This window comes from Dermacentor albipictus, chromosome 2 (genome assembly GCF_038994185.2).
Source record: "Dermacentor albipictus isolate Rhodes 1998 colony chromosome 2, USDA_Dalb.pri_finalv2, whole genome shotgun sequence".
Classification (NCBI taxonomy): domain Eukaryota; kingdom Metazoa; phylum Arthropoda; class Arachnida; order Ixodida; family Ixodidae; genus Dermacentor; species Dermacentor albipictus.
Window position 1 is genome coordinate 193534302 of NC_091822.1, and position 14504 is coordinate 193548805.

Below are 14504 nucleotides of genomic sequence, written 5' to 3' on the forward strand. Positions count from 1 at the left end.
TCCCAGAATCGAGCGCTGTATCGCAGAACACCTAGCTCTTTTGTTTTTTGTTTTGCTTTATTTGCCCATGCCGTTCATGTTCCACAAACACATGAATGTAGTTAGAAATACCTGAATAGAAAATCGCAAAAAGAAGGTCACACACACACACACACAAAAAAAAAGGAACTGCGACAACGTTTCTAGAAAATGACCAGATAACACTTAATGACATGCTAGAACTGTAGCCGCATTGCTTGTAGGCTTTGTCGATCGCCGCGCCACGCTGCGCGTCTGCGCAGCAGTTAGTATTGGGGTTGGCGGCGTATAGAGTAGCGCTCTGCAGTACTGCTGGTCGAGCGGCTTTGTTGAGCCATTGTCATTGTACGCTAATTTCTGTCCCCGAAGCCTGTAGGCCTTTATGCTGTTTACGCCCAAGAGCTTGTAGGGAGAATCACGCGCAGTGGGTGCGAAGTACGAGTGTAACGCTTTAATTGTGTTGACGGGAGTAGGGCCTAGGACAGCCGCGTCCATGACGGTGAAGACATGTTTACGCGCTACTGAAGGCACTACTGTTCGTTGAACTGCAGCTGTTTCTTTGTTGCGATTCTGACCTAAAATTATTGCATTAATTTCGTGCAGACATTCCGCCTGACTTCCAGGTTATCCAGCGAAGTCATTTCTGACGTTTCCTAGTGTTGCCGCAAGCGTTCGACCTACAAGTCGGCAGGTGGGTTGCGCGTCCGCTGTCGTCTTTCGACTGCAAGTCTTCAGGTTACCCAACAGTTTTTCGAGCAATGGAGTCCCCAACGAAGGTCGGCACGGTCAACGGCACGCTACAAACGGCCACTAAGCATCAGGACATGAGGCTGGAAACCGGCGTCGAAGGTAATGGCTACGGCCGCGCGGAAACCATTGAAGATATCATATCGGAACTCAACGCCACGGCCAAGAAAGACGTACCGTTGTCTGAAGAACCTTTCGACGTCATGTTGCTCGGACAACAATCCCTTGTTCCTGACGACCGGTGCGATCCGACTACAGATTCGAAGGCTCCAGCATCCAGCATTGTAGACGGCTGCGAACGGGACAGCACGCCGGCTTCCACGCGTGAAGAATCCAAGCCACCGACTGTAGCGACGAGCGTTTCCGTCTCTGCAGAAGGTGAGAACATTGTAGCGTCACGCGCAAGTGAAATTGATTCAGAGGATGCCAGCAAAGTAGAAAATGCAGCCAACGGCGATAGCAATCAGCCTTTAAAATGCCAGAAAGCTTCGGAATACATAAACACACTTGAAACTGACGCAGCAGAAAAGCCTGTGAATGAATGCAATGACAAAGAAACAACCAAGGCTGTCCCAGATTTGACGGACGCAGATGTTGGTTCAGACGAGGTTATCACAAGTGATATAAAGGCTCCAGATGAGGCTGTAATGTCACCCCGCAGGACTGCCCGCCAGAGAACGGCCAGTCTAAAGTTGACAGAGAGTGTCACCAGCACTCCCAGCCGCAAGCGTCGCCATGGCAGTGAAGCTTCTGATGTGTCTTCTGTTGATACACCACCTTCAACAAAGCAAGAATCAAAACAAAGTTGCATTACATCAGACAGTGAAGTTGATGTTCCCCTTGCAAAAAGGAGGTGCAGAATGTTAAGTGCTGATGGTAGTGGTACCAAGGCCACAGTGAAAACCAACAGGCTTACTTCAGACAGTGAAGGTGACAGCCCTCTTGTGAAACTAAAGCGCAGTCCCAAACTTGCGAACAGGCTTGCTTCAAATAATGAAGGTAATAGCTCCCTTGCAAAAAGAAAGCGCATTCCCAAACTTGCAAGCAAGGTTACTTCGGAGAGTGAAAGCGACAGCCCACTGGTGAAAAGGATGGACAGTGCCAAAGTGGCAAAGAAAATAACAGAGCATAGTCAAACAAGGAAAGGTGATGTACAGTCTGCAGAGCCTCCTAGTAAGAAGATATCAAAAAAGAACCTATTGGAGGAATTCCCAGAAAATAAAATAGTGGTGAAAAGTGACAATGACGGGCCAGGTCTGCAAAGTTCTGAGCAGAATAGCACCAAAAGAGGCAAGCCCACAGACAGTAAAAGGGTGCAAAACTTGGTAAACAAGGCTAAGAGAAAAGCTGTTCATGAAGAACGTCCACTGAGCAGCACATCTGTCGATCACAGCACACATGAAAGTCGTGAGGAGTCGTGCGAGGTCTCCAAGCCAAAAAAGGCCAAAGACAAGGCTGGCAGCAACGTTGAGGGCATTCTGGACAGCAGTGGTGCAGCGTCTGCCATGGTTGGAAAAAAGAAGAGGCTCATGAAATCTAAGGAACTAAAGAATGATAGCGCTATCAGTCTGAATGTTGGAGACATTGGTGGCAGTGTTGACACTGAATCAGATGAGACAGGGAACAGTTTCCTCGAACAGAATAGCTTTGCCCAGTCAGCTGAAGCTGTGTCATCGTGGTCGCCAAACCATTTTAAAGCCTCTGATCATCGTCTTCAGAAATCCATCCAGCTAAGTCTTAAAGACTGGGTGCCATCTGTCAGACCATCCTATCTGACTATCGAAGTTCCGTCAGTTAATGCAAGAAGGATGTGGGGCCCCGGTTTCAGTCGCCAAAGGCCAACCGTTGTATTTGGTGGATGTGACCCACTGAATACATATGTAAATGTGGACGGTGTTCGTGTTCTGCTACTTCAGTGGCAGAAGGTCTCAAATATCATCCCAACCATTCGCCTTACGGACATCTTTCAGTGCTTCAAGCATACGTGAACAAACTGTTTATTCCACTATGAATACCTCCATGCTGCTTCATTTATTTTACAGTGTGTTGCTGTTCGTGCTTCGCATCTGCATTTCTTATGGCTTTCTTTTTCTGCACATCATCACTGTTGGCATGACATTGGTCTGGTCACAACAATGAATTACACTGTTGATCATTCAGATTAGGCACAAATGTTCGGCAGCATTTCTGTTGTTCCCATTGGACCTGTGTGGTTTCTCAATTGTGCTGAAGTAGTGCATGCTACTAGTCTTCTGTTTGCAATGTATTTTGACCACCATACTCTTCTGTCGACAGTGATCTTCATGCTTCTTTTTTAAATAAAACATTGTAATGGACATTGTAGCATCACTGTGTCCTTAGCACTTATGGAAAGGAGATAAATAGCCAGAATTTAATGCTCGTTTGATGTAATTAGCATTCTTCATGCACTTTCTGTTAGCTATCTATCAGTGTAACCAATTTCCCACCAGCTTGGATCATTGTGTAGTTGCGTAGTCCGTGGTCTAATGGGCAGATTATCAAGTTGCTGTTCTGAGGGAATCTGGTTCGAAATAAACCATCGGACTGACTTGGGTAACTGGGTGTGTGCTATACGTATATGCAGCTCTTCAATGAACCTCTTTGGCACCAACTTGGGTCACTGGGTATGTGTCGCTCATTAGTGACAAAAAAGTCCTTGAAAATTTATGTGGTGCTGTGTGGAATTGAGCCCCTGCCATATATTCAGACAATCTTGCTGAATATATATTCAGATGCAGACTTCATGATGCGACGGCTAGATGGTGCAGCGTGTCCAGTGAGAAGCATGAGAGAAGAGCCCGATGCATACATGCCTCATACACGACATGTTTCGGTGTTGGAAATATGGTGTGTTGCTATGTTCTTCAGTGCAAATCGCATTAACGTTGGCGTTCATCGTGAGATAGGTTCTACAGGAATTTTTTTACATTTGTGAATGTGTGCATAACCTAGCTCATGATTTCTTTCTGCCACAGCTGGTACTGTGCTTAAGCAACAACCCAATGTGGCAAGCTCTTCTGTTGTGCATCTGCTGAAGCGATTTTTTTTGAAGTAAGAGAATCTTCAGCAGCACTATAGCTGTAGTGTTAATGCATGAATAATTTGTAGTATAATGCTCGACATGAAAAAAAAGGAAGCTTTTGATTGTGGGAGTTTTTTTTTTTGTGACGTTCGCTCAAAGTGAGACCAGTATAGCCCAACTGACATAAGTGACTAATGGCAAAATCCAGTGTCTACTGTGTACCTGTGCAGACTTTTGCATAGAATGTCCACAGGCACAGCTAGTTGTCTTTTTTTTTTTTTATGGCTGTTAAAGAAGAGAAGCTGGCACTCATTTGTATGAACTGTTTTTATTCTGCAATTGTGAACTTGTTAGCATCACTAAATGTAAGTGTAGTTAGTCTGTGTGTCCTGACATATTCCTTGATGGAAAAGACAGTGTGTACACATGGGGGGGCTTTGCTGTAATATATGTGGGTGTGCTTTTCATTGTTAAGAAAACATAGCTGTGCAAGTAAGTTTGTATTTGAAGAAGAAGGAATTTTGTATAGGGAGACTGGTTGCATTTCCTTTACGGGGGCATTTATGTATATGATGCTCTATAGTAACAGGCTTTCAGCACTTGATTAAACTCAAGACGTCTGTAGTTGAGCAAGTGATTTACGAACATTCTGGCTCATCAGTAATCACTTTAAACTTTTCTAGAACGGTCAATCTGCTATCAAGTCTAAGCCATACAGGCCAAGTACAATGTGCTCTAACAAGTTGTGTGTATTTTCTTGAAATATTTTTCATGTAAACCACCCTTTGCATTGAAATATTCACTCATGGAAGTTGTTTTCTGTCAATGCTCTTACTGAATAAAATGTTCAAAAATACAAACTCAAAGTCCCAGAAGAAAGAAAAGACAAGGAAAGATAGGGAGGGGGATACTAGTTCTTTTCACAAATATCTAGGCTCTACATCTACCAATTCTTTTCTAAATGCCACCTTTCATTCAGTGTTTATGCTATTGCAGTGCCAGTGGTGTAGGAGTAAATAATGTCTATACTCGAGGACAACTTTCTGTGGCAATGAAGAGAAAGCTACTGGGGCAGAGCCTCTGTTTGTGTTACCGCAGCAGGTAGTCCGACAAGCTGTGAAAGGGCTTATGATTTCTTGGAACACATGCTGAATCAGTAACTTCCATGTGCAACAGTTTCACTTTTGCAAAAGATGGGGGAAGATCCACAAAACAAGCCAGATCTAACCCTCGGTGGTGTATTTTGTCTTATTTTGTTGTAAATAAGTAGTTTTTCTATTTCCCAGCTTAAACAAACAGGAATGCTCTTGCGCGAGCACTCTTGTGTGCTCTTTGCCTTCGTAGCTTTCCCTTTATTGCCACAGCAAGTTGTCTGTGAGTATAGTGCAATTTTGCCCTTAAGATCCCCACGAAAATCTAGATCAAAGGTTGGTCATTAAACATTGTATTGCTCAGCTGATTTTGTCCAGAGAGAAAGGTCAAGTTAGGTTGGGGGAGGGCGTCGTCTGCTGTCAGACACCACAGTCGTCTTGCTCAAGGCAAAACCTCGTCTATGCCATGGCACATCAGCTCTTGGCCTTCCCTGGTGGCCTCTTTTGATTACTTTTCAGGTTTGGTAATCTGACAAGAACCAGTGTATCAACTCTGACATGGCTGATGGTGACAGGAAATCTGCAATTATAGACAGTTTGCACAGATGTCATTGCAGATGCCATCTTTGGGTTATACCAGGTCCAGAAGCGACGTAAGCAAGAAACATGACAGCACGATAGGCATTTCTTGCGTTGAACATCAAAGCGATAACATTATTAAACCGGTGAAAGGTAGTCTCTGTCAAAAAGCAAAACAGTGTGCATGTGATATAGTGCACTGACATCGTAGCTGCCATGTATTGGTACTAGTGTGGTGAGAGCTGCCTCCATGATGTCGCATGAAAATTACCTATTGGTGATAAGAGAACCAGACTCCCCAATGTAGTGTTGTGCTACTAAACAATCTGGTGGCATGTGTATGGACCTTGTAACTGTTGACAACTTGTGTGTGGCCTTTGACATGCAGCCACACAATCTCAAGCTTTCCCTTCATATCCTGTCATGCCCTTGTCCACACATAAACAAGATAATTTGAGAATGTCGTTTCATTTTCCTATTTGAGTATTGATACATTCACCAGTGACATCTTGATATCTTGCAGTAACCACGTGCTCTGTGGGAGTTTGGTCTCATGGCACTGTGTGCACTCATGGAGAACACCTAACAACTAATAATAAGAGTGATTTTGTACTGCTGCTATCCTTTTGCAAAATATGAAGTTAGCCACAAATTATGCATGCGAGTAAAAATCATGCAGACACCTAGTAAATTCTTAAAAGCAGAAAGCAAAATATGTTGAAGTTGCCTTAACCTGTTTCCCCTTAATTTGTCTATATTAGGAAATCACATCACTGTAACACCAATTGTTATAGTGCCTATAGAAAGGCTGTACTGTAAATACTGGATATGACACCTCAGCACTGTCTATCTGTCGAATAATTTGCATTTTCTGTAGCACTTTGGTTAGCTCAGCTAGTAGAGCGATTGTGCTAGGAAGGCGCTGCTGCCAGGTTCGATCCCTGGACCTTATGAAATTTTTCTTCAGCTGTGATACTTTATAAAAAAACTATGTGGTTTTGCTTCGCAACTTCATGCTACGTGTAGGTGGATCAAAAGCATCTTTTTCAGGCTCGAGCATTTTGCAAGGTAATTGAGAAAGTGCTAGTAGATCACTAACACTTTTTTATGTTACCATGTATGGTGTAATAAATGTTGGCATCAGTTTCAGTGAGCTCGATCAACTTACATGACCTCTATGCACTGATAGCACTACCTTTTGTCATTTCACTGTCTGCTTTTGCAGGAATAAACGTTTGAGGTAAGTAAGTACATGCAATTGTATTTCCAAAAGACCATATTTCTTTTTCACTGTCATGTCTACTTTAGCATAGCCCCTTCAGTCATGGTGTACATTTTTGCACACTTGTTTTGCCAATACTGTCCAGTAGTGGCAAGGAAAAACCATGGACATTGAAATGCAGGCAAATTGAATACCCAATGTGACGCCATCTCAATTTAGTCCAACTTGGCCACTTCACCGAAAGCACTACCATGTCTGACGGAATGTTCGACATGCCGCATTCTGCCAGTAATGGTGAAGGAATAGTTATTCCTTCATCGTAATGGGGGCCTGCATGTGCTTCTCATGTGCTTGAGCCAGTGATCCTATTCTTCTTGTGGAAACACGACCGTGAGCACACAATCAAGATTTAATTACTCTGCAATTACGAGGACTTGCTAGAAGATTCACAAAGAATCGCCCTACCATGTTGACTTCCTCTAGGTAGAGCCTGCCACACTTGGGAATAAAATTAAGCAATTTTCAGATACTGACAGTGCATTATAAATAGTCACTCAAGGGTATATCCATGCGAGGGGCTAGTTGGCAATAGGAAGTTTTATGGGAAAATAAAAGCACAAGAGTTTGTTCAAGATACTGCTGATTATAATCTTGTCACTTGTGGAAATGCGTGCCTAATTTGTACAGAAGTGAGAAATTATATTTTGTTAAATTAAGCAGAGTGAAATTTTTATTGTCAGATGTCCATCTTGAAATGCAGGTATTTGCACCTTGTGCTTACATAAAATGGAGCTACGTATTTCCGTCTTTCACTCCTTCATTCAGCTTATTGTAAATGTTTATGCTGGGCACCAATGCATAGCTGATAGCTATGCCTTGCATCATGTCTCCCTTCTACTCAGCTTGAGCCACTTCAGCTTTTGCAGGAGCACAGCATTCCTTAGCGCTGTGCTTTACTGTGACAGAACTTTTTTTTACTGCACGTATTATGTCCTCAGTTAATCAAGTATTAGTGTTGCGCCATACGAGAGGAAGATGGGAAACTACTGCAAGCTCATTTCCTTGTATTGATGACACAAAGTGCAAAAGAAAAGCAGTGATGTCGCATGGCAGCTGCCGAGGCTAGCTGCATTTGTTGGGAAGTGGGCTGCACTAGGCCTGCAATACCTCGTACTGCGCTTTGGTGCACATTTATGTGATGCCAAAACTTGTTGCACAATTAATGTGATAATTTGGGTTGTTATTCTGCAGTGAATGCAATCCCTCGGGACAACTATGCTGGAAAACTAGGTCACAATGTCTGCAAGTGTGTTTTATTGCAACATTTGGCGATTCAATGTGACTGGACTGCCAGCAAGACCAGTTTGTTGAAACTGTAGGCCATTTTGCAGCAGAGTTAGTCGACCACACCTTCTAAGGAAGTTTTACAAGGTTTGGGAATTGCAAACGAACAAGCCCAATGTGTAAATCATATGGTAATGATTGTGTTTTCAAAATATTGCACCTATATCTACAAAGCAGCTGAAAATACAAAGGAAAACTTGTGTGCTCTTATTTTCTGAGCAGATAATTGGACTGTGAGCAATTATATTGCAGATCTCGCATTAACGTCACATTAACAAGCAACCGGATGCTGAATGTTCACTGGGTATGACAGTTCACATTGAAGCAGTTCCCAGTTGGAATCATTCTGTCAAATGGGTGGCACTTCATAATTTTTTATAGTACAAAGTGATTCAACAAAAGTTGCTTGCATTTAAAACAGCAGCTCAATAGTTGTGTGCCTGATCCAAGTAAGTTGCACTACATAGGCTACTGGAAAACAGGACGTGAAACATGGTTATACTAAAAGCATGCCAACAAACTTGAAAAAAAGGAAAAAATTGAGAAGCAGACATAGACAAAGCAACAGGAAGGTGGCTGGATGAAAGGAAGGCGACAGGAAGATGGTTTTGTCTATGTCTGCCTCTTGATTCTTTCCCTTTTTCAAGTTTGCTGGCATTCTCCTAGCATAAACATGCACCAACTAGCCCAACAAGTCACTCTTCAAAGATGAAACAAGGTGTGCACTTCGTTTCCAGTTTTGCTCAGCACCAGTCCTGTCGTATATGTTCCTTTTCAAATTTGTGCTCTGTACTGTTAGAACACTGTCAGCCATCTTGTTCCTTCCACAATTTGTCTCGTTTTCCATAAACCTGCGCAACGTCAATTACATAAATACATGGAAGAGCAACAAGCCCCTTCTACCCGCTGTTCTGCCAATATTCAGTTCTAAACAGTAATAAATGTCTTAGTGGTAAAATGTATGCCAACAAACACTCTTTTACTATCCACATCGGGTTCTATCATGCGACTGCACCTCTGCTATGTACATCTTTTGTTCAATGTGCTACAGCAGCAGTAAAGATAACACAACTCCAACAGAAAGTATAGTGCAAACATAGCACCACGCATTGAGCAAGTGCTGAGCAAGAACCCATTATTTAATGGTAGCCACTACTGGGCCTTGCATTTCCCAACATGCACCTACGACTTTGGCAAGTTTTGAAAACTACAAAATGATACAGAAAGTACTTGCCTGCCATTTGAATGGAGTAGTAACGCATGAAGTTTCCAGCGCACCACAGGGCTACTTTGCCCTTTCCTGCAAGTGCAGGGATTTAACATTTTGTTCAGACCTCCAAGGCTCACTCGATGGCCCTTGTGATTACAAGAAAGACTTGCAAGTTGTTGGCAATTGCCAAGTCTTTTTAATAACATTTGGAAGTTCTTTTCATGCTAGGAGCATAGCTTTATTTTTGTGCATTCTAGCATCGGGTAGACAGCAACAAGTTTTAGCGTATGCCAGCTGGCTGTGATGCAAAGTCTTGGAACTAGACAGTGTCAATCATGTTGATTTCTCTATCTGCATCTAGGCCATGCTATTAAATGAGCACAGGCCCCATTTGTTTTATTAACAAATTTTACGTGTACGCTTGTTCGTAATTTCACTGTAATTAATCATCTTGGATCATTTTTGTTAGAAATATTATAGTTAGCAACTTGCAGGGCAGTAAAGATAAGATTTGTGGGATAAGTGGTTGATTGCAAAGTCTGCATGCAAGAATCACAAAACAATACAATGGGTAGGTGGTGTGGTATATCATTCCAGCTCTTTGTTGTTTGTTCCTTGTACTAAATGAAGCCAAATGAAGCATTATTTGAATGCAAGGTGCTTTATGACATCCCAAGCATCAGGAAAACCAGAGTTGTATTCGGTAGAAGCATCTGGTTCAGTAAAGCTTTCAAAACTATATGAACTACTAAAATAAAGAATGCTTCAATATACTGTACACATAACAGTTTATCATGGCACACTTCTCACAGTGTTACATGCACATTGCAAGAAATGCGAGTACTTGGCACAGATTGAAAAGGGACACATAGAAAAACTTATTTTTGACCTAGTTGGTGCTATTCAAGGATATGCTTACTGCTAGAAAGACGATCCAGAAACCGGAACAATAATGCCAACAAGATAACATGTGCAGAATGCAACATTGAAATGACATGGTGTGTGAAAGGTACAACAATCAATGGCTACTGGGACAACCAGTTGTTGAAAAAGGTAAATTCAGAAATGTACAGCATAATGAAGTTTCGATGATGCAGCTTGACCTCCACTACCCAGTACGATTCCTAAATCACCTTTTTGGGGCAAATAAGGCGATATGAGCATACTGTGCCAGTCACGTCATCTATATATTCCCGTATTTGAGCATAGAATAAACTAGCTGGATGTTACCGTCTGCGCCGTAATTCTTGTTCTCGCCTGTGGCTGTCCTTTTAGCAGTAAACATGTCCTTTAATAGGCCTGCTGTTTGCTGTCATTATAAAAAACTCCCGACTCCATTGACTTTCGCATTCACTTAACTTAATCACTAACAGCAGTCATGAGCATTCAATTCTCGACACATTTAGACTCTCACATTATGACGATCATAGGGGACCCTGATCACGAGAAGAAAATTTACAAAAGAATAAACATGGGCTGGAGTTCATACAGCAGGCATTACCAAATCATGATTTGGAGCTTGCCACAGTCATTTAAAAGTGTACAATGAATGCATTCTACCGGTATTAACATATGAGGTGGAAAATTAGAGGTTAACAAAAATGCTCGAGACTGAGTTAAGGACAGCACAAAGAGCACTGGAACGAAAAAATGTTAGGCATAATGTTAAGAGATGGGAACAGAGCGGCGTGAATCAGAGAGAGCAAATAGGGATAACCAATATTCTAGTTGACTTTAAGAGGAGAGAATGGAGCTGTGCAGGCCATGTAATATGTAGGGGAGATAACCGGTGGACCATTAGAGTTACAGAATGGATGTCAAGGGAAGGGAAGTGCAGCCTAGGGTGGCAGAAAATTAGGTGGGCTGATGAAATGAGGAAATTTGCAAGTGCAAGTTGGGATCAGGGAGCACAGGACAGGGGTAGTTGGAGATCGCTGGTAGAGGTATTAGTGCTGCAGTGGACATAAATATAGGCTAATTATGATGATTATTATGACGATAACAATCCTCGAGTACTACTGGAAAACTCTGAGAGGACTCTAGTGCCAAATGAAGAACTCCTTAAACTCAAGAGGCTCCCCCACAATCTGAAGAAGCACGCAGCAGAAAAGCCGCAATACCATTTCTCATTTGCAAGCAGATATTCAAGACATGCCCGCTTAGTGAGCCCTCCACAAAATGGCCTTTACCGAGTTTGGCTTTACTCATCACATTTGATCCACAGGGCCGCAACTTATTGCCTTGCAGAACGACATGAATACCAGTGGAGAGAGTGTTGCAATGCACATGCACTAAAGATGCAGGCACTGCCTAAACCAACACTATTGTATGACACACTAGATGATCTCGTCAGATAATTGATGGAGTTGCTTAACGTCAAATGCAAGTAAGTCGAAAATTTATTTAACGAAGTATAGGACATAAGGAAGCAAATAAAAAAGAATGTTGCAGATATGTCACGTAATTAATGAATCAATAAACGGATATCAAATATCACAAAGGTATTCTTGTGTTGGATGCGACTTTGTTATAACAATGTTCAATGGTGTTATTTGCGTACTTGTGCAAAGTGACAGCAGTATAAAACCACACGACTTTTGATACAATTCCAGGTCAACTTGCTCTGATATGTTTCTTTTTTACGTTAGTAGTACTATTTATTGTATTTACAGAAAAGGACAAAGGTGGGTGCGGGATGTTGTGGCTGGAGGGAAAGAAAAGGCAATAGGTATTGTAAGTGTCTCACTTTCCTGTGTTTCCTGTGTACGCCTGAACTCTCTTGTGGTCTTGGGAAGAAAACAAACTGTGCTGTGCATGAACAAAAGCATGGTGGAATGAACATGTCCAGCTAATAACTGATGTTTATGGTAAAAGTGTTGGCAACAATTGGCTTTGAGTAATAACTGATATCCAGTAACTTCCTACAAATGAAGCAGCGAGCAGTAGGGTGTGCATCAAGAAAATAGGCATATTATGTGTAACTGGCATTAGGTTACATGTGAAAAAAACTTTGTTATTCAAGCTACTATGAAGTAAACCACTATGGTCAGTGCCTGCTTGCCTGCTAGTCTTCTTATACTTCTGTATGCAAAAGCAGAGACCTAGTTTTAGGTGTCACCATTCCGTTTAGCTGGTGACTTGTCACCATTTGTTACTTAGGGCGCTATTTAGAAGCAGTGCAACAACATAAGTGGCACAGAGCAAGAGCAATGCCATCAGTTTACACAGTTGCACTACAGAAAACAAACAGAAGACTTGTATTTTTTTGCACACAAATTTCCATGCCTGATTGCACACACCTGCTGCCTACAGCACAATAACTTTTTCGTGGGCGAGTTGGTGTTCGCAGAACGACATGATATTGTAGGGCACAAAACTGGAAAAGAAAGATTCCCAGTGACAGACAGAATCTTTCTTTCCTGGCTTTCTGCGCTATAATACGATATCGTTTTGCTACCTACAGGTTTAGAAGGCTGCCCACAAAATTTTCCCACTAGTGAAATTCTCCATGCTTTTACTGGCAATGGAAAATATATATACAGTTAAAGCTCGTTAATTCGAACCGCAAGGGGAAGCCGCTTCAGTTCGAATTAACGAAAGTTCGAACTAACGAAAGTGAAGGAGAGCAACAGTACACTGCGATTTGGAAGCAGTAGGGAATGTCAGAAATTTGGCGGGTCAGAAAGTGATGGCGTGTGCCGCGGGCACACGCCATCTTCAAGTCGAAGCTCTGGGTCCGACTGTGCCACACCACCGATGTCCACCGAAACGAACGTTAGCCGAGGCTTAACACCATCACAATGAATCGCGATGGCCGATACCTCCTAAGCTGAAAACAGAGGTACACAACCGATGAAGACTGCCGAGACAAAGACGCCGAACATGTGAAGGTGGCGAAGGCCCTGATTCGTTCGTTCTTGATTGCAAGCGCAGCTGCGACGTACTTGATTCGCTGTGTTTTGGCGCTTGCCGTGCTATCTCCGCCCAACATTAGCAGTTGTACAAGATTTTCAAAGCCTCCGAGATTCGCAACGGGCAAGAAGTCTCGGAGGTTACATAGAATGGAGAGCCGGCAGCCGCCGCTGCCTTCTGGCTGACCCCGCGTCGGTTAAATTTTTTCCGATTTTGCCTTCTCTCGCCGTTCTCCACGTTTCGGAGGCAATACAGCCTTGTGTGTAGGCAGTAGGCGCGTTTCTCTGGCCGTGTGCCAGGCGAGCGTAGTTCGAATTATCCGTGAGGGAACCTTCTCGCGTTCGAATTAACGAACTTTTTTATACATATACTGCTGTGGAGCTTGGCCGGACCAAATCGTACAGCTCGAATTATCCATAAATTCGAATTATTGAAGTTCGAATTAACGAGCTTTCACTGTATATATATATACATATATATATATATACACACATATAAGAAGTATATAAGCTAGAAGTAAAGCCTAGCGCCTAAGATGACTAGCTCATGCATGCTAAGAAGGCATGATGACATAAATGTAACACAAGCAACACAACTGACTGCAAATATTGCAGACATTTTTCACGACTTTAAGAGCAACTTTAAGTGCGAGGGCTCCTAGCTTTTTATGAACACAACTTCGGGGGGGGGGGGGGGGGAGAACAGCATGATCGCTACAGCACAGAAAAATCACTCAGGCATCAGCCCAGCAGATGATGCTGCTAGGCCATTGTGCTAGCCCTGCATCACCAACCTATATTATTAAGATATACCATAATCTTGGGGTCATTCTTATATGCCATCACCTTGCGTGAGCAAACCCATATGCCAAAATATTTGTGTAAAACTCTCAAGTGCAAGAAGGCATGTACGAGCTGCTGCAAAATTTCACTGGAGTTGCTACCGTGACCGTCGCTAGCTTCAGCAATGAATAGTGCCACCATATTTCATTACACATGCAGCCAGGCCCATATGAACTGATAGCATGGAACCTTTCAGCAACACAGAAGGCAAGAATTTATGTCAACATCGCAAACCAACTAGCCTAAGTTAAGCTAGTTGCACTCAATGTGAGCTAGGTCTCCTTACACTGTGCTACGTATATAATGTACAGCCTCGCAGTGACATTAAAAAATTTGCTGCTTTCCAGATGACTTGCATACTCTCCAGAAACTGCAACTTCCTCCAGACAGTGGAACAAGCAGACTATACAAAAAGCAAAGGGCATTTGGTCATACGAAGACTAATTAAATCATGCAATAAGCAGCACTAATATCTGGCCCAGATGGTCTGCAAATG

General features: G+C 42.7%; 1 protein-coding gene across 1 annotated transcript; it reads left to right on the forward strand.

Annotated features, from left to right (window-relative positions):
• Positions 1 to 263: 263 nt before the first annotated feature.
• Positions 264 to 3101, forward strand: LOC135898514 (serine-rich adhesin for platelets-like). Its single transcript, XM_065427484.1, has one exon. The coding sequence runs from the start codon at positions 777 to 779 to the stop codon at positions 2751 to 2753; it is 1977 nt and encodes a 658-aa protein (XP_065283556.1). The 5' UTR covers positions 264 to 776; the 3' UTR covers positions 2754 to 3101.
• Positions 3102 to 14504: the final 11403 nt, after the last annotated feature.